Consider the following 20,750-nt stretch of genomic DNA (forward strand, 5'->3'; position numbering starts at 1 on the left):
TTCATAGGAGCCTGCCTTGGGAAAAACTGGGAAAAGGGCCTTCCAGATAGAACCTCAAGAGCCAAGGGCACGTGAGGCCTGAGGCTGGAAAGGGTACATGAATTCTAGGAATGGTAGGAAGCCAGTGTGGCTGGAGTATCCTGCCCCATAGCAAGCTTGGAGAGGTGGGAAGGGTCAGATCATATCTGCCTTGTGTATGTATTTGGTAGCCATTGGAGGGTTAGCAGGGCAGCAATTTGCATTTAAAAACTGATGGTATAAAAAGATGACTGCCAGTAAGGACAAAGGAGAAAGGGAGACTGAGTAGGAGGCTCAGAGAGGGATAGGCACTTGCTCAAGGCCACAGAGTCCAGAGATAACAGACCCGGACCCATACCCAGTTCTTGCTGACTCTAGAATCTAAGGTTGAAGACACCTCCCTCAAAGACAGGGGTGACAACTAAGGATGAAAGAGAAGCCAGAGCCCAAAGGTCATTAGAGACATACCTGGAGAATGGCCTTAGCTCCAGGGCTATCTGCTTCCTCCCTGGGTCACCAGGGAGCACCAGTGAGGGGAGTGGAGGGTGGCACGTCCAAACCCAGGCAGAGCAGACAGGACTTAACAAGGGAAGCCACTGGGAGCCACAGCAGGCTCTGGGGCCAAGGCAGGGCCAGGAGTCAAGCAGGCTGAGGTCAGATCTGAGAAGGGCTTACTCACGTCTTTTCTGACTTTTCTGCCCTGCTTCCTCCAGCACCTCCACATTCTCGCTGATTATTTCATCCAATCCTATGTGCTCGACTTTGGGGGGGAAAAAAAAAGAGAGAGACTGCAACACACAGTCAGTGGATGCCCCAAATGAGCCTTCATTGTCGGTGTGCTGGGGCAGGATCTGACCATCCTTCGAAGGGAGGTCATCAGGTTGCTCACCAAGGAACAAGGAAGGAAATGCAGGCTGAGCCAAGAGTCCCCCCAACTTACTAAAAATGTCTTCGCCCAGACCATCCAGCTGGGAGTCCTGAAACACGTACTGGTCCAGTTCCGCTGCCCAGACAAGGAAAAGAACAGTCATTCAATGAGTTTTCTGAATACCCACTGTGTGCCTGGCCTTGGGGTGGGCACCAAGGAACTGTGACCCTCCAGCCTTGGCATGCATGGGGCGGGGGGCTCAATCAGCATTTCCTGACTCAAAGATCAAATTAATGAAGGAACCCTGAACCTTCATGGGCTCTCAATCTAGTTGAAGGGATGATACGCATCCATGAAAACTTAACTATTGCTGTAAAGTAGTACAAGGCAGTGTGGTAGAGTTGTCATGGGCTTTAAGTTTCAATCCCAGCTTGACCCCCGTTAACCCTACTAGCTGTGCAAGCTTGGACCAATGACTTAACCTCTCTGGGGCTCCACGTCCCTCAGCTGTGTAATGAGAATAAGAAATGCCTACAACCCAAGGATGCATGGTGAGGATTAGAGGCTCTGCCTCTAAGTTAAAGCATCAGATACAGTAGCCAGGACACCACAGGCAATTAAGAAACAGTGGTTCTTTATATCAGATGCTACATGACTGGGAGCCCAGGGAAAGACAGCTATCACGGCAAAAGGGCAGAGGAAACAGCGTATGGCAGCATGGGTCTTTCAGGGAGGGCTCCAGAGGGAAGGGATCTCAGAGCCAGACATTGAAAGACGGTCACAGTCAGAGAGGTGGAAAGCGGAGAGTTTGGGGAAGTGAGGACGGGGTGAGGAAAGGTGTTTGAAAAACTCAGACACAGGTGTCTGCAGGAAAGTTTCATGTTGGGGGAAAGGTAGGGCTTGATTTTATCAGCAATGGAGAGCCATGAAAGGGCAGCAGTGACCTTGATATCTCTGATGATGGTGATGGTGGTAGTTGGGTCAGGGTGGGCGGGGCACCTGACTCTCCCTTTGCAAATTCCTTTCTTTCCTAAACACTTTACACAGAGAAGCTCATCCTATCCTCAGTCATCCCATGAGGGAGGTGTGATTATTATACCCACCATGCACATATGGAAGCCATTTTCTACATATATTTCAAGATGTCTCAAATGATTGCATGCTCAGGCCAGAGCCTGGCTTTCTAGAAGCACAGAGAAAGCCTAATGATTTGGACGAAGCTTCCCCCTCCCCTTGCTTTGGCAGCTTCCACTTCCTGCAAAAAACCCCCCTAAATCCTAAGTAATGCTCAAACCTTCATCACTGCCTCCAGCTGTGAGGAATATGAAAGTCCTCAACACCAAACACTTCTGCTTCCTCAAGTAAGTTCCCAAGAAGGAAAGGAAGTGGGCAGACTTCTCAGTTCTGTAATTTTTGAGACACACAGTTACTACTCTCCATTTTCCACTTTGTGTGCGGCAGGATTAACTGTGGACTGGGGAAAGACTGGCCACATTCACGCTATGCACGACCTCCTGAGTTATGTGGCTCTTGGGTTGCCAGGGAAAGGGCCACAAAGAACAGTTGGGCAGGTTGTTGACTGCACAAGGTTGCCCAGCAAGAGGAAAAATGGGGGTTTTATCCTCCATAAGAGGGGGCATCTTTTTCTAATTCAACAGAGACTCTATGAGATAGTTGTAAGGAGGGAGACTTTACCCCACTCCCCTCCAAAAAACAAAAGCAAAAACCAACAGCAACACCTCTCCCCAAAGAGTCCTGCCCTTATTTCGAAGTAAAGTTGCCCTTTTTAAACCTGCAAGATAAGCCTCTCAGCTTAAGCCTTAGAGAACCTCCCCACCCTAGACACTTTCCTCTTCATGGTTAAAAAGAAGGACTTTGAAATGAGAAAGACCTAGCTTTCCATCTCATGGCTGACCATTGCTATCTCTAATGCAGGCTTGGGTACATTCCTTTAACTCTCTAAGCCTCGATTTCCTCCTCTGCAAAAAGGAGATATTAATAGGATCTATTTCCTTTGTTGTTGTTGTATGGATTCAGTGCAGTAACACACATACAGTGATCAGCGAGCAACAAATTAACCCAAATGGTAGATATTACAAATACTAGAGTCATTTGGCATAGGAGCAAGGGAGAAGACAGGGAGGGGTATACGGTATGGGCTGTGTGGAAGGAAGCAAGGAGAGCAAGAAATATAAAAAGGTATAGAACTGGAGGCAGAGAATATAAAAGACTTTGCCTGGTGGTCATTGGGCAAGAGGTCATCTCTCCATTTCCCTGGAGTCTCTTTTCTAGCTCTTGCTCTGCAATCCCACCCACCCCCCTTGCCCTAATTTATGAGGGAGGATCCTGCTGTGATTTGTGGTGAATGGGTGAGGTTAGCAAAAGAGAAAAAGGAACTCTTCCCCTCAACTGGCCTTTTTCTGGGTTCAGAATGCTTCCTCACCGATATTGGCATAAGCCTCCCTGGTCTCTTCATCACCTTCGATGTCACACAACAGTTTGCTGAACTGCTCGCAGTTGATGGTGTCCATGTCGGGTTCTGGAGGGAAAAGACCCACGGATGAAGCAGGAAAAGTCTGGGAAGAGGGCTGGTGGGGAAGGAAGGAGAGGCGCTGCGGGGCTGGGAGAAGTGCCCTCCCGAAGCAAACAGGGGAGCGCTTGGAGCTGTCCGTGGTGCTGACCAGAGCTCGGCGGTCAGAACGTCGCCTGCCCAGCCTCCCCACACCCCAACCCCCAGTTGCTGACTGCCTCCCCCTAAAGGCAGTGAGGAAGGGGTGAGGAAGGACCTGGGAGGGGCCAGAGCAGGGATAGCTCACCTGAGCAGAGCTCAAGCTCTTCTCTAGCCAGGTCCGTCTGGTCATAGAGGTGGTAGAGCTGCAAGGGATCAGCACTGCTGTTGAGAAGCTCCAGGTACCCGCCTTCTAGAGGCCCCAGGTCCATGGCAGCACACTGCCCACTGCCTGGAAGGGAGACACATTCAGTCAGTGCAGGGAGCATTGGAAAAATGTAGAGAATTAACACCCACCACAGTCCCTAGCTGGGTCACCTGGTGAAGGCCAGAGTTTGGGAGAGCCGGAGAAAGTGAGCAGAAGTGCTCATTTGGCACTTCTTACACACTCCGGGCAGTGGTGAGAGGAAGTCCTATCTCCTTCCCCCAAGGAACTTATAATCACTCTGGGAAGATGCCCACCATATAGGAAAGGGAACTGGGGAAGTGTAGATTCAAGACCTCTTACACCTGGGAGCCAGGAGACTCAGGGTCCACCTCTGGCGCAGCCGTGGTAACAGTCGAGATCTGTAGAGCATCTACCATGTGCCAGACACATAGGCTGGAACTTTCCATTCTAACATCAAAAACCATATGAGGTAGATACTCTTACTATCCTCGCTTTTCACATGAAGACACTGAGGATCTGAGAGGGGAGATGACGGACCTAAAGTGACCCAGCTCCACATGGAACCAGGATTTGGTGCTGGGGATTTTGATACAAACATAGGCAATTAAGTGCTATGCTCTACCAACTTAGGTGATCTCGAACAAGTCTCTGCTCCTCTCCATGCCTCAGTTTCCTAAGCTGTAAATTGCAGGAGTCGGGGCAGATTCTAAGATTCCTCATTTGGTGAAGGGCATATCAGATACCTTCGATTCTGCTTCATTCAACCTTCCAAACACTCTGGACATGTCCATGCAAAAACTTGTATGGGAAATTTCATAGGTGCATAATTCATAACAGCCGAAACAGGGAAACAACTCAAGTTTCTCTCAATAAATGAATCAGCAGGGGTGCCTGGGTGGCTCAGTGGGTTAAGCCTCTGCCTTCGGCGCAGGTCATGATCTCAGGGTCCCTGGATCGAGCCCTGCATTGGGTTCTCTGCTCAGCAGGGAGCTTGCTTCCCCCACTCTCCCTGCCTGCCTCTCTGCCTACTTGTGATCTCTGTCTGTCAAATAAATAAATTTAAAAAGAAATAAATGAATCAACAAAATGGGATAAATCCAAACCATGGGATACTATTCAGCCAGAGAAAGAATAAGGTACTGATACAGGTTACAACATGGATCAAACCTGAAAACATGATGATCATCAAAAGAAGCCAGACACAATGGGCCATGAATGGTATGATGCCATTTGTATGAAAGTGCAGAATAGGCAAATCCTTACAGATAAAGTAGAATAGTGGTGGGCTAGGGTTGGGACAGAGTTGTGGAAAAAAACAGGGGGCAAATAATCATGGAGGTGGGGTTTCTTTCGGGGGCTGTCAAAAACATTCTTTAGCGAATGTGGGGATGGTTGTACCACTGTGTGAATATACTACAAAGACCACCAGCGGTGCATTTTAAATGGGTGAATTGCACGGGAGCTGGATGGCCCTGTTGGTTAAGTGTGCAATTCTTGATTTCAGCTCCAGTCATGATCTCAGGGTCCTGGAATTGAGCCCCATGTTGGGCTCCCTGCTCAGCAAGGACTCTGCTTGAGAGTGTCTTCCACTCTCTCTACTCTTCCCCCTCCTCCCTCTCTCTCTCTTTCTGAAAATAATTACTTAAAAAAATAAATGGGTGAATTACATCCCAATAAAGCTGTAAACACAAAACAAAAACCAGCCTGGGAAGATAGGTATTATTGCCTCCGTTTTGCAAATGAGGCCAAATAACATTGCTGATAACACACAGCTCTTTCTGGGTAGAACCACTCTGAAGCCTCACGCACCTGCCTCCGGGCTCCTGTTCCACTCCCTAGTAGCTTCATTTTCCAGACCCACTGGAGCAAAGCACCACAAACGGAGCAGCTTAAAACATCAGAGCCTTGGGGCACCTGGGTGGCTCAGTGGGTTAAGCATCTGCCTTCAGCTCAGGTCATGATCCTAGGGCCCTGGGATCAAGCCCCACATCGGGCTCTCCGCTCAACAGGGAGCCTGCTTCCTCCTCTCACTTCCTGCCTCTCAGCCTACTTGTGATCTCTGTCTGTCAAATAAATAAATAAAATCTTAAAAAAAAAAAAAAAACAGCAGAGCCTTCGTTGCTCACCATTCTGCGGGCCAGAAGTCCAAAACCAAGGTGTTGCCAGAGGCTCTAGGGGACAGTCCTTCCTTGTCTCTTTTAGCTTCTGGAAACCCTCAGCATTCCTTTCCTTGTGACCATGTAGCCAGATCCCTATAATCTCTGCCTCAGTGGTCCCATCATCTCCTCTGCATGTCTCAAATCTTCTGCCTTTCTCTTAAAAGGACACTTGCCTTTGGATTTAGGGCCACCCGCAAAATCCAAGATGATTTTATTTTCAGGTCCCTAACTTGATTACACCTACAAAGACTCTTTCTCCAAATAAGGTCACATTCACAGGTTCTAGGGATTTGATGTGGACATATCTTTGCGGGGGCGGGGGAGGGCATTCAACCTTCTAGACATGAAATGCAGACAGTTGCTGGAAGGACTCAGAGTTTCTTAGGAGAGGCCGGAGGGGAGCTGGCCTCGAAGGCCGGAGGATCTGCCAGAGCCTTCTGAGTGCCCCCGCCTGGACCACAAGAAAGAGGAGGTGAAGTAGGAAGGACCAAAGGGGGGAGGGTTAGGGAAACACATGCACACAATCCACCACCCTCCAGCTGCTTCTTTTCGTTGGACTCATTGAAAAAGCTCACTCCCTATGGGGGGGGGGTCTCTGCACAGACCCTGGATATCACAGAAAATGAACTTTCCAGTCCAACATGGGGCCCTGGCAGGGGCTGTCTGTGGATAATGGGCTGGGAGGGGGGGACCTAGGCTGCAGGAACTCAAACATCAGAGTCTTGCCTCAAAGGTCCATCCAGCCGTGACTGGAGGAAGCAGAACTGAAAGATGGGGGCCCCCACCCTTTTCTTGTCATGAAGCCAAGCCTGGGGTTGGGGGGAGGGGGAAGGAGAACTCCCACTCCTCTCAGCACAGTGGCCTGAGAATTAGAGAAGAAATCTGTTCTCTCCTGAAGGTAAAAGAACCCCCTCCCTAAACCTTGCCCGCTGCCTTCCTCCCCTTCTCAATCTGCGGTATTTAGGGACAGCTTACGTTGTAGCCATCTGCCTCTTCTTCCAGGCAGCCAGATCTGGTGACAGCAGCTCTGGATTCAGCCCGGGCATTTCACCAATGAGTTGGGTAACTTTGGTCAAGTTTCCCAAACTGTTTATTCCCAGAGGAACAGGTCTGCCGGGGGCCTTCAAGTCCAACCTCCTCCACTCTACAGAGCAGATGAGACCCTGAGAAGGGAAGCGACTTGCTCAAGGCCCCATTACCTGTCCCTGGCCAAGCCTGGACCTGATCTCCCCCAGCACGAGACTCTCTGTCCAGTGCTCTTTCTTGCCAATCAGAATGTTTCCATTCAATGAACAACCCCCATCATATCGAGGCCCAGGGTTAGGGAGGAACCAGGTCCTATCACAGACGGGTAATGGCAGGAGGTGTCAATGGGGAGAAGCCTGAAGAATTGCAACCCAGCCTCACTGTTGAGGGCTCAGCTTCAAACTTTGGACAGCCTTCCCAAATGTGATCAGACCCCAGAGAAACACATGGACAGAAGAGAAACAAGCCAACTTGTGTGAGCTTTGGAGTCAAACTGCCTGCCTCTGAAACCATTCCTACCCACCACAACCTGGGCAAGTTCATCTTATCAACCTCCTGGAGTCTCAGTTCCCTGATCTGTAAAATGGGAATCCTAATCGGTAACCCATAAGGATCAGGGGAGTTAATTCTCCTAACGCCCTCAGAAAGGCCACTGGTGCTTAGCGAGCCACTTGGTGAATGGTGGTTTAGAATGGCATCCGTCACATACATGGGGAGCAAATGCAGAGGATGGCCATGGTCATCACTATTATTATTGTCAATGATCATTAATTTGCTTCTAACTTCTGTGAGGTTGATGAAGGGACCCCTTCTCTTTCATTTCTCCATAAGTCACAACATTGCAAAGCCAACCTTTCTGTTCTTTTACATAAGGAGGACCCAGAGACCCCACAAGAACAAGAAAGCCCCCAGAAGTGCAGCCTGGGAGGTCTGCTCATGTCCCCCATGGCTACCACTGAGAAGGTGACTGGAGAAAAGTCATCCATGGGCCCAGCTTCTGTGACATTGGCTAAACCCAGACAAGAGGACGTCGGCTCTTGGGGCGCCTGGGTGGCTCAGTCTGTTAAGCATCTAACTCTTGGTTTCAGCTCAGGTTGTGATCTCAGGGTCTTGAGATCGAGCCCCACATGAGGCTCCACGCTGAGCATGGATCCTGCTTAAGATTCTCTCTCTCATTCCCCCTTTGCTTCCAACCCTCCCACTCATGCTCTGTCTCTTTCAAAGAAAATGAAGAAGAAAAGATAGAGGAAGATGACGTCCACACTCAGATACCCAGAACATACACACCTCAGCACCTCCCTTCCAGCTACCCTAAGACGAACCCTACACTTTATGCACCTGTCTTGAATAGAAAGGGATCTCCAGCTCGTAACGGGCTTCTGCCTCCATCCCACCCCCACCATCTGAGCTCCCAAAGAGCTCTAGAGAGAAGGCAGGATTTAATGCCCATTTGATAAATGAGGATACGCAAACACATCCATCGGATGGCTTGTCCAAGGTCGGCTGGTTGGAGAGTTTGAGTTTGAACCCTGGCTAGGAGGCATTAAGCAAGGGACTTCCCCTCTCTGAGTATCATTTTTTCCACTACTAGGTCAGGATAATGAAGCTTCCCTTGTAGGACCACTGCAAGGCCAGGAAAGGCTCTTGGAGGCACACAAGAGGCCTACAGTCAAAGGAATCCCATTATGTTAGGATTCTGCAGACCTGGGGCTCATTTTTGGAGTCTAGTCTGGTCTCGATCTCCCAAAGCCACGGTGCCTCCCATTCACACCTCACTTGACTTATATCTTGGCTTGAGTCCTCTCAACATCCCTACAACCATGTCCCCTGTGTCTCTAGATGTTTAGGAACTGCCTCAAAGGCCCCTGGCTGGACTCTTTCCTCCATGTGCCTCTCTAGAGGGGACATGGGACAGAGCTGGCTCAAATCACCTCACTGCAGAGGGCAAGTCCCCTTCAGCTGCCACCACACAGGGCAAATCACACAGTCCTGGAAGGGCAGGATCCTTGTCTGTCTAGCTCACCTGTCCCCAGACCCCAGCAGGCTCCTATGCACGGGACCCCAGCAGGCTCCTATGCACGGCAGGCTCTCTCCATGCATAAAAGTGATACAGAACTAGAATCCATGGGTGCCCGCATGACCTGATGTGAGGATCTGATTCTGCTCAGTCTAACACACACATTTGTGATCCGTTTTCCCATTGCTCAGTTAAGGAAAAAGGCTGAGAGAAGATGGGTGGGATCTGAGCCAATGGCCTGGCCCCAAAGCCACAGTTCTTCCAACTACTCTGTGTCCCCAGGCACCCCGGGGAGATGCCCTCACCTGGTGACGAGGCATGGATGACAAGACGATTTCTCCTTTTGAGAAGTTGTCTGCGGGAACAGCAGAGAAGTGGTCTGTGTCTTTTTGGTAAACGGGCAGTATTTTTAGAAGGTCCTCTTTGAACCCGCCCTTCCCTCCCGAGCTACCACCTTCCACGTCCAAGTTGAGAAAAAGTTCCTAATCTTCCGGCCACCAAAAGTCCCTTGGGGCTTCATTTCTGTCCCCACTTTGTACTACACTACAGGCTTTGGAAGACCGTCAGCATCAAAATGGTTTCTGGAATAAATTCATTTCTCTCTCCTCCGAGGGAAATGGAGGATCACCAAACTGTTCTACCTCTTCCTTAGGTAACCTGACTGCTGGTGCCTGCTGACGCAGTGGTCCCTCCCCGCAGTGGGGAGTGTGCCTTGTCGGGAGCTGTGCTAAATGCTCAAGGTGGATGACCTCATTCTACTCATTTTAGAGAGGAGGACGATGAGGTTAGGCTCAATGTAACAGGTGATCTCTCCCCAGACAAGGGAGTGTATCCTTGAGGGTCTTGGGTGGCTCTGAGAGGGAGAAACGGTCACCTTTGCTACCCCCAAACTCTTCGGCATTGCCCTGTGCGGCGAGAAAAGAGCATGAGAAGGAATACTTCCTTGTGTGTTGACTCTACCTCTCCTCCTGAGGAAGGAATGAAGATCTTTGGAACTGTGGGTCTAGACAATGGCGTTGTGTTCCAGCTCTGCCTTTGCCTTGAGGACCCTCTAGCCTTAGTTTCACCAAATGGGGGCGGAGCCCACTCAGTGAGGCTATTTTGAGATTCTGGATACCTCATTGCTTGTCAGCCTTCCCCCTCTATATTCCCCCAAGGTCCCCCTTCAATACTCCCTTGCTCCCCAAACTCACAATAAGCAGATTCTGGGGGTCAGATGGTGGCAGGAAGCCAGGAGCCCAGGGCGACCTTATCTTCCCTGACCAACCCCCAGTCATTATCTCTGTGGGGCTAATTGAACAAAGTTCCTCTTCCCTTGCATCTTAGTCCTGAAGATAAATTATAAAAGACATACTGCACTGGGTTTCACCCAGATCTATAAAACAATGATTTACTGAGCATCTCCTACAAACCAACCAACCAACCAACCAACCAACCCCACTGGGCTCAGTTCTCCAGGGGGCCCTCAAGAGGTTTAAGTCCTTGCCAAGAAACTTGCAAAGCAGGCTCAGATGATATTTTAAGAGGGAGACAAATTGTGATGATAATAATACAGTGGTTAGGACTGCGTGCTCTGGGTTCAAGTCTCACTTCCCCACTAACCATGTGCCCTCACCTAAGTTCCTCAGCCTCTCCCAGTTGTGAACCCCACCTCATCTGTTTGGCAGAGTGCCTCCCTCATTATGTTGCTCTGCCTTGCCTAAAGTGACATTTCCAGAAAGTGCTACAATGATGTAAGTTTCCAAATAAAAACAACCAAGGTGCCACTAGATTGTGCACTGCTGGTCAAAAGTAGAAAGCTAGGAAGATGCCAAAGGTTGACAACCGTGGGGCTTTTGTATGCAGACTACCCTGGTGTACGGCCTGGAGCCTGTTTAAATACCAAAGGAAGCAGAGGTCCAACAACCTCACCATTCTAGGCTGGGGATAGATCTTGCAAAGAAATGCTCCCACAGCCCCACAGAGGACCCGTGGAATTGTTTGGGGTGACAGCAGGTGGATGCCATCCGGGTGTCCGTGGCTGAAGGAGGGGCAGTCAAAGATTGCCAGCGTGACCCATGGAGGAGGAGGCAGGGTCAGAAGAGACAGACCCGACGCACGCCCAGCCATGTAGCTCAGAGGGCACAGTCAGAAACAGAAGGAGCTCCGAGAGCCCCAAGCTAGACAGGCAGGGGGACATCCAGGCGCCTGAAAACGCCACGGAGAGGTTCCAAGAGCATACGCAAACACAAGGATGCACCTCGAACGCATCAGTAGGCAAATCTCAGAGCATGAGGCACTGCCTAAAGGGAATGGAAAGCCCACAACCTCCCCTGCCGAAAGAGGGCTACAGAGTATGGTTAAAAAGCAACCCAGGAGGAGCATTTAGACCTTGGCCTCCTGCTACTCTGGCCTGACAGTTTTCACTGGCGTGATGTTACATGTAGCATCTGCTACAATATCGATGAAACCCATGAAGGGGCTGAGGTCGGGGTGCCCATCTACCAGCTGCTGGAGGGCAAGGGGCTTCCTGCTTCTAACTCTGGGCATAGCTCCAAGTCACACCCCTTCTCCAAGGGGAACCCGTGTCCGATGACTGGGACCTGTGGGGTGCAAAGGTCCAGTCTGTTGCCTCAATTTGTAGTAACCCTGAGAGCTGTCCCAGCTCCAGCGCCCTCTGGGGGGGGGGGCAGGGGTGTGGCTGAAGCCCCTGGAGAGACTATGGCTGGCACCCCAGTCCTGCTTCCTGCCTCTCCCTGCATGTCTCCCCCACACCTTGCCTCTCCAATCAACCTCCCATGTGCAAATCTTCAATTCTGAGCCCAGTCTGCTTCCTAGGAACCTCACCAGAGGCAAGCTTATTCTGTTTTTCCACCAGGGGTCCTGGTGATCATACAGAACCCCACAAACCCCCTCCGCCTCCACCTCTGAGAGCTGGGACAAGCCACCTATCTAGGCTGGACCCCCACTGAGGACATGCACCTTGTGGAGACATGGAAAACCTTTGGGATTTGCATGATAGGACCTCAGCTGGTGCATGTGCCCAGATGGCCAGTGACCCAGGGTGAGGGGTTCAAGGGGGACACGCAAGATGGGAAGGCAGGAGCCCAGCAGTCAGAGCTACAGCTGGGGGAGGAGGCCTGGTGGGTGCTAGTCCAGAGCGCCAGCCCCCTTCCGGCAGGGCGTCCCGGCCCCTCCCACCTCCAGGCGGCATTCCCTCTGCATGTCCCAGCATTCCAAGCTGCAGTCAGTGACTTGGAAAGGAGTCCAACGGGCTTCCCCCAAGCCCTGCTCCCGAAAGACAACCTGAGCCAGGAATTGGGATGGGGAGGGGAATGAGCAACCTTCGGCCAAGCCAGGTTGGCCTCTGCGAGAGGGGGTTAGAGGCTCTGAGTCACAAACCATGGGCCAGCCCTGCCTGTCAGCATCCAGCGACAGAGACGAGCCATTGGCAGGTTTGGCTGTGAATCAAAACTGCCTGGAAAGGGTGCTGAGCACACGGCACCCTGGTCCGACTCCCAGAGATTCTGTATTTTTAAACGAGCACCCTCTTGTGCCCCTTCGCACACGCACCTGCCTGTACGGAATTAAAATGGGTTTTATTTTCAAGGCAGCCTGACTTTCCTCTTGCCAAGAAAACACCACGCCACTGCTGGGGTGACTTTTCTTGAGCCCGGGGAGGTCTGCAATTCTCCTTCACCCAAGTGACCCTTCCAGACTCTCCATGGTCTGCCACCTTTCCATTTCTCCCCAGCTGAAAATCCTAGAACCAGACTTCACATCTTCCTCAATTCTTCTTCTCCTCCTTCCAAGAGTCCCTGTCTACCGCTGTGCCCTTGATGGAGCTGCACCAGCCTCACACCCTGGGTGGTTACAGCTGCTACTGGGTCTCCACCACCCCCCCAGTCCAGTCTCTCAAGCTTCAGGTGTTCATCTGTCCCCTTCACAACTTTTGGGTCAGATCTGCCTACCACCTATTCCATAATTTGCCATAATTTGTGTTGTCCTTGACTTAACTATTTAAAGAAACAAATGTATTTATGTTAAAAGAAACCCACCAGAATTGAAAGCAGGCGATCACACATCGGTACACAGATGTTCGTAGCACACTCTTTGTAACAGACAATAGGCGTAAACAACTCAAGTGTCCATCAACAGATGAATGCAGAAACACCATTCTGTACACTAGAATCCTGTGCACTGGAATATTACTGAGCCATAAAAAAGAAGGACATGGCGACACCTGCTACAACAAGGAGAAGCCTCAAAAACATCATACTCTATGAAAGAAGCCAGTCCCCAAAGGACAAATACTATAGAATTCCACTTAAAGGGGGCGCCTGGGTGGCTCAGTGGATTAAGCCGCTGCCTTAGGCTCAGGTCATGATCTCGGGGTCCTGGGATCGAGTCCCGCATCAGGCTCTCTGCTCAGCAGGGAGCCTGCTTCCCTCTATCTCTCTCTCTGCCTGCTTCTCCGTCTGCTTGTGATCTCTCTCCGTCAAATAAATAAATAAAATCTTAAAAAAAAAAAAAAAAAGAATTCCACTTAAATAAGGCACTTCGAGTGGTCAGCTCCAGAGACAGAACAGTGAAAAGTGGTGGCGGTGGTGGGGGAGGGAGCCGGAATGGGGAGTTCACGGGTCCTGGGGACCAAGTTTCAGTTTGGGGCGATGAAAAGGTTCTGGAGTGGGATGGTGATTGTAGAGCAGTAGGAACATATTTATCACAGCTCAGTTGTATACTCAAAATGGGTTCGTTGGTAAATTTCATATTATCTTAAAAAAAAAAAAAGGAAACTTTCTATCACTCCCTCCCATGGTGGGGGGAAAAACCCAGCATCACTTGCCACTAAAAACAAAATTTTGTCACAATAAGGCCAGCTGTCCTACGACTCTGCTAAAAAGTAGCACCAGCCAGTGTGAGTGTGGTCAAAGATGTCTCCCCACAAAAATGGGGGAAGGTGGCTAGAGAAAGAATCAGAAAAGCAAGGGATCTATTCCTCTCCAGGAGACCCAGGGTCAATTAACACCTCTTTGAGAACTGTCTGGGGACCACCCATCAGGTTTGTGTCAAAGTCTAGAAGCCTCCCTTCCGGGCACAACTTCGCTCCAGATCTTTCCATACAATCCCTCCAGGAGCTATAATGCTTACTCCTGTGACAGGTGTATTTTTGGTGACTTTGCCCAAGGGCTTCCAAGATGGTGCCCTTGTTTTAGCCATCTTATAGATGCACCTCGGAGACGGAAGTCATTTATCCGGGGTGACTGATGGAGAGTCTGAAAGCCAAGTCCAGAAGCTTCCCTCTCTTCCTCAGGCCACTTCTCTGATTGCCTGGGATTGACTCCGGGCCATGCTGTTGAGTCCCTTTGCTAATTTCCTGACTACTCTTCACAAGGGACCAGGGATTGAGGTCTCAAGAGGTAGGACCAGGTCCCTGCCATCAGACAGGGACTGTATCCAGATGACTCTGCCTACGCAGGACCTGCCCTGCATAGGAGGCTCACGCCTCTGTCCAGGCCCTGGACTGGGCACTCCACAGACTTGGACTCAAATCTTGATCCTACCAACAGCTTGACTATGTGACCTTGGTTACCAAATCTCCTGGGGAAGTCCCCGGAGGTTTTATAACATGGTGAGAGAACAGGGTTTGGACCACATCAATGCCTTTCACTGCATGTTTATAACCTCTGGGCCTCTGGCGTAGGAATCACCAGATAAATGGTGTAGCCCAGGCAGGGCCCAGGGGCGGGACAAGGAGCCCACATGCCAAACAGGTGACTCCCTTGTGCCAGAAGCCTGGGACCCCCTGCCTCTGTACATCCTGGGATTTTGGAAACCAGGTCCTTACCTAAGGCAGCCTGGGGTTCGGAAGGTGATTTTCTGAGGTCTCTCTCCCTCCCCGTCTCAGCTCCACCAGGCCCTAAAGCAAAGAAGCACCAATTTCCTTAACCTTCTGATTGGCTGGGAGTGTTTCTTTTCTGGGTTGGTGTGGAGGGGGGTTTCATGGATGGAGGGCACCTTGCCAAAGTTAGGAAAGCCTGGCTGCAATTGTAAATGGGATGCTGGGGACAGCTGGGCGTCTATCTTCTGCTCTGTTACACCTTGGATGGGGGGAGGACGTGGGACTCGCAGAGAGCTGTGGGCTTTAAGGCGGAGCTAGGCATGGCAGCTCCAATTCTGGCATTCTGCGTCCCCAGAGACCTCCCCTCCCACACACCTATTTCTGGGGTTCCTTGGTTTCTCTCTTTAGAAGACAGGGCTCGGGACCCCAAAGGGAGGTGGAGATATCAGCCCTGTCAAAGCCATCCCAGAAAGCTGTGCCCCACCCCCACCCCAGATGATCGAAGAGAGGCTTGGAATTGTATTTAAAAAAAAAAAAAAAACCGTAAGAGACTCGTTTTAAAGTTCCATTTTCCTTTCTAACTAACTCTTGAACTGGCGATTGCTTTTACAATTGTTTTACAAGCAGCTGCTCATAAAAAGTCAACAGAACAACTAGCATTCAGACCAGATGGGGACAGGAGAGTTCATACCTTCAAAGGTCAGTTTCATTCGATAGCACCAACAAAACAATAAGGTAATCAGCAGAAGGGGCTCAACCAGTGACCACGACGTTAGCAGGCTTTTTCTTCTCTGCTCTTCATCTAAATCATGTCATCACCCTCTCCTTTCTCATAAAAACCCCCGGCTTTCCCCACCCAAGCAAGATGCTTTCCTGTGCTCCACCAATTGCAATTCTGAGAACCCAAATCAAGGTCTTTGTCCTTTTCCAGGTTAGCTCCCAGGGGGAGAGACCTGAGGATTTCCCCAGGTTGCCCACGAAATGTGGGGGGGGGGCATAAGCTTTTCTGCAAGGCATCCCCCACCCGAGGGCCAGAAACCTGCACTGCTGGGTCAGAGCGGTGCTATGATCCAACTGGAAAACTGAGGCTCAGAGAAGGGCGGCCAGAGCCCAGGGTCCCCATAGAGGAACCCGTGTGTCGCTCTCTACGGCGCACCCCACAGCGGCTCTCCAGACTCTAGGAGGCGCGGAGGGTGTGTGAGTCCCGCGTTTGGCTCCCGCGCTGGGCTCCGCTCCGCACGCTCCTCCCGCGCCCCAGAAGTGCCAGCAGACGTCAGCCTCCCGCCCGCCTCCCCTTGCCGCGCGCTCTGGGCCCCGCGACCCTGCGCCGCTGTCCGACTCCGCGCCGTCTGGTCCCTGTGTTTCAGGCTGGGGATGCTGCAAACGCGGACTTTCCCGGGTCTGCACTCCGCACGCGCCCTTTCCCTTCCAGCTTTCCAAGAAAGCAGCTGCCAGCCTCTGAGCTCGATTGCCCGGCCGACTTTCTGGGGTGCAGGGTGGGGAGCCCTGGTTACCTACCGCCGCTCCCGGCTCCCCGGAGTCCCACGTGCTCCCAGTGCTTCCTGCCGGCTCTGGGGCTGAGGCGAAACTGGGCCGGGTCTGTTGGCCAGCCACCCCATCTCACCCCCCTACAGGTGTCCTTTTCTCTTTCACTTTCTCTCAGCGTTGGGATTTGGGCCAAGCTGGGGAGTAAGCAGGCTTGCTGCACCCACCGCATGCTTTCTCCCAAGCACCCAGCTCACTGTCCCAACACTCATGGGCACTCCCAGAGCGTCCATCAGCTCCTGGAAATGGCCAGTCCCCTGCTTCTGGGGAGGCAGCACGCCTGGGGGGTAAGCCAATTGCAAGCACTGACTTGTGGGCTGTTCACGCTGGCTTTGGGGTGGCCTCCATGTGTCTCTAGCTCAGCCCAGCTATGAAGGTGGCAAACTACCCTTACAAGCAACACGGACCCAGAGACTTGCTCAATGAGCCATACCCTCCTGGGAAGCCAAATGCCCTCCAGAGGCAAGAGAAAATGCCCCTGGGACCTTTGTGGGCTGGAAATTCAGCCTTGACAAGCCAGCCTCCCCATCACCACATCCCTGGGACTCCATTCCTCCTGCCTTTTCCTCTTCTGGAGGTCCTGGACCTCAGCGCCACCCACCATGAGACTGCGGGGAGAGCACTTCCCTTCCCAGGCTTGGAGTTCCTGTCTGGAATCGAAGGGGTGGCTCGAGGTCACTCCTGACCTCTCCTTCCCCATCAAAACTCCTCACAAGCTCTATCCAGCAGAGCTGGCAGACACGCTGTCAACGCGTGGGTCCAGAGGAAGACATCTCACCGGTGTCCGAGGACAGGAGTCTCATCCCTCCAAAACGCACAACACATCGACACCAGCAATGCTGGGCTTCTGTGATGATATTTGGTTCCTACAGTGTGCCCAGCAGTGTGCTGGACTTCGCTTCCTCACCATTACCCTGTCATAGAGTTTTTAACAGCCCAGGAAGAGAGCCTCAAAGACAGTTGGGGACATATTCTGCATCACATCCCACCCAGCCAGCAAGCAACTAGGATTCAAACCCGCCACGCTGACTTCAGAGCTGGGGCCATCTGTCTTTTTGCCCCCCACTGCTCCCCCCAAACAGAATTCAGAAACTGGGGAGAGGCGAGCATCTGTCCAGCCGGCTGGGGCTCAGCAGCTACACCCAGGACTCCGGCTTTGATTTTCCTGCTTCTCCCGGGGAATGGGGTGAGGGCTGGCAGGGATCCTGTCCTTCAAGGGCACCCCTCTGTGTTTACCTGGTAGAGAGAGGACCTGTGGTTGGCTGAGCTGAGCCATCCGCACTGAGCGCGAACGACACGCCTCCTGCAAGTTGGCCCTCTAGAACCCTTCAGCGCTGATAAAGTGCTCTCACGTGCGGGGCACCTGCGCCAATCTGAATGCCCCTCAAGTAGAAAGAAATAATCAACCACCTCACTTTTCCCAACAGCCCCGACAGGACAAGGACCCCTCTCTCTGCCCCGACCCCCCAGTTCAGAGATGGTGGGGCCAGCGGAGACCTTACCCTAAATCAAGAAGCCTTCTCAGACCCCGACTTCCTTCACCCCCCTTTTACCTTGGGGCTCTGGCAGGTAGGACCCCGCAGGGCGTGGAGCCAAGCAACGCATGGTGTGGGAGACCCTGTGGGGCAGTGGCTTCAGGAGACTGGCAGCTCCCCCTGGGGCCCTCAGCCTGTCCAACGATGCCTCTGAATGCCTAGTTCAGGAGCAGAGAGCTTCATCTCCAGCTTATCCACCTGTACGAGTCAGGAGCCCACAAAGACTAAGCCAGCGTGCAAAGGAAGCAAGCAAGGGACCAACAGAAAACTCCCCCCTCTGTGAAGTGGCATCAAGCCGTTGCATTTCTCTGTCTAAAACTCTCTAATTTGCCCACACTCCCTTAAGCCCTCCCCGTGCCTCTTGTGGTAATTTCAGTTCCTTGTTGTGGACCAAATTGGGTAACCAAAGAAGATTGAAAGTTGTCTCTTCTAGAGGGACCTTTGACAAAATGACATTCTGAAATCATGGTGACCCCAGTGGAGCCTCACTGGTACCAACTGCCAATTCCTGCCATCTTCTGCACTACAGGGCCAGGATCTGAGCCCCTCAGATACCTCAAAACAAGCTGGGCACCCCCAGCTGGGGTCCAGCAGGTTTTCAAGATTCTATTTTTCCTCCACCATCCCCACACCAAACTGCCGGGAATTGCCCCAGTGATTACGTGTGGTCCACTCATGATTTTTATTCCAAGACATTGGACCAGAATGTGAATGCCACATAAAACAATGTTATCCCAGATGCGGTCTACTTACAGCTAGATGGTTTGGGGTGACCCACAGGGGGAAAGTTAGTGCCTCTGCAGGTCTCTACCCATGCTTCTGATGGCATCTGGGGGAAAGTGTTTGTCAAGCTAATAGGTCTTTAACACCTCTTGGAATGCAGGGTACATCCCTGTTTCCCAGAAAGCGGTCCCTAGCTACAAGCCTTCAGCCAGACAACAGTATTTGACTTGTCTTGTGTAAACACTGCCCTGCCTTCCCGTTTCACAGTGCACTTCAGTGGGTGGCATACCTTTCACTTAAGATGGGCATAAACGTCCTGGGAAAAGAAAGTTGAATTAAAAAAAAAAAAAGTGAGTGTTTTGAAAAAACACCTGTCGAGTAAATAATAGTACAGAAGTCGTGAGCTGGTCTGGAAGTGAATGAGGTTTGGGAAGCAGTGACGAGGTCCTCCTGCCTGTATTTTTACTGAAAGAGCACTGGGTTGGGAACCTGAAGAGCTGGCATCGAGCCCCTGCTCTTACTAGCAGGTGCATGACCTTGGACCCCTCACTTCCCTTATGTGGACCTCAGTTTCCCCACCTACGAAATAAAGATAATGGTGCCTATCTTTGTAACGTGGTTATTTTGAAACAGTCCCTGCTTTTAGAAGGCCCAGGGAGGAAGTAGGCAGACACGTGGGAAATGCTCATAGTCAATTTGAAACACAGTCTTGCCTTGGGAGGCTAATACAACAAGATAGGACAAATATTAGAAATCTCAAGAAATCTCATCTTCCCACGACAAGGTGCCAAGGCACCTGCCCACTCACTTGTCTCAAGCCCCTTATGAGAGGCCCTTCCTGTCCTCAGAGGAAGCCAGTTCTGACGGCCACGACCGAGATAGTTCTGAATTGGGTTCATGGCAGGACAGAGTTGGCAATGAGAGTGACTCCGACTGGGGTGCACCTGCCTGGGTGCACTAGGTCTGACCTCATCTTTGCCACCTGGTCTTTCCACATCCTCACTGACCCCCAACCTGCTGCCATCCCCCAGACCCATACTCAAGACCCAAACCTGACCATGCATGTGTCCAGCAGGTCTGGGTGCTGACATGTACAAGGCTGCATGTTTGGCAGATGCCAGAAGCTGTGGATAAGCACAAGGAGGACCCCACCCCCCACCCCATAGAGAAACCGAGGAGGAGCCATTGGGGTGCCCAGCCAGGAGCTGATGGGGTCTGAATTTCAGCAGGGGCAGTGGAAACAAAGAGATGAAGACTGGGCAGGCTAGCATTATAGCAGAACTAGAATGCCAAGCCTCCTGCATGGGCAGGGCAAGGAGCAGGACAGAGGGGCTGAGCTGAGTGCAGGATTTGTCCCTATGAAAGCATCCTGCCTTCCTCCCGTTAGTGGTCCTCTTTGAAACTCCCTCTGAGACGGTGATCATTCTCACAAGCGAGCCAGGGCTGCTTTGAATATAATCAATTCCCTCCTGATTAGGGAGCTCTCTCTGTGGCTCCTCAAGCCAGCCCGGCCCTGAGCATGTAAATTTCTTTTCCTGCAGACAGGATCCAGCAGGACAAAAGATCACTGGTTACCAGGAGAAGCATTGAGCAAGTTGCCAGGCAGGGTCCTCTGTGAAGTCCCAAGGGAAGGACATGGGGGAAACTTCTCTTCTGAGTAAGCTTATCATCCCCAGCTGTGGTGTCCCCAAATAGACCAGCTCGCCCTACGTGGGTACCTCTGCTCGTGCAAGGCTGAGCTCCTGCCTTCTCCCCGTCGGGCTCTATTTTAGCCATCATTCAAGGTCAAGGCCTGAGTTCTTGCTTTCAGCATCCTTCCACATAACATCAATCTTGGGCTTTACTCATTTTTAGAAAACTTGTTGCTGCTTTGTACTTGGCAATGCATGGGTGAACTTCCCATTTCAGAAGTAGAGACTGTGCTGCCTTGGATTAGATCATGAGGTTGCTACTGTCTGGGACCCAGTGATTTCTTTTCTTCCTTAAAAGTCACACCACTCCAAGATTTTTTGAATGAAAGAACTGAAGTTTGGATTAGCACGATCAAGGCAGGCTCAGGTTCCCAATGGTGAAGGGTCCCCTCTTCCCTAGGTTGTAACTACCTTTTCTTATGCTTTTGGGTGACCATCATGATCCCTAGT

General features: G+C 51.5%; 1 protein-coding gene across 8 annotated transcripts in view; it reads right to left on the minus strand.

The window, feature by feature from the left end:
* Window positions 1-20,750, minus strand: part of CIITA (class II major histocompatibility complex transactivator) — a 52,789-nt gene that overhangs the window by 19,016 nt on the left and 13,023 nt on the right. For 4 of the 8 annotated variants that reach the window (XM_045072282.1, XM_045072285.1, XM_045072288.1 and 1 more), the window contains 5 exons: window positions 14,813-14,884; window positions 3,703-3,846; window positions 3,330-3,425; window positions 959-1,021; window positions 698-778 (listed from right to left, as the gene is read on the minus strand). In XM_045072282.1, the coding sequence (XP_044928217.1) occupies window positions 698-778; window positions 959-1,021; window positions 3,330-3,425; window positions 3,703-3,846; window positions 14,813-14,884 (456 nt within the window). Of the gene's footprint in view, window positions 1-697; window positions 779-958; window positions 1,022-3,329; window positions 3,426-3,702; window positions 3,847-14,812; window positions 14,885-16,324; window positions 17,551-17,904; window positions 18,168-20,750 lie in introns of those variants that run through there. The other 4 variants (XM_045072286.1, XM_045072287.1, XM_045072284.1 and 1 more) reach the window with 4 other exon arrangements.

The sequence above is a fragment of the Mustela putorius genome, unplaced genomic scaffold (assembly GCF_011764305.1).
Source record: "Mustela putorius furo isolate JIRA1106 unplaced genomic scaffold, ASM1176430v1.1 tig00004007_pilon_pilon_pilon, whole genome shotgun sequence".
Lineage (NCBI taxonomy): Eukaryota > Metazoa > Chordata > Mammalia > Carnivora > Mustelidae > Mustela > Mustela putorius.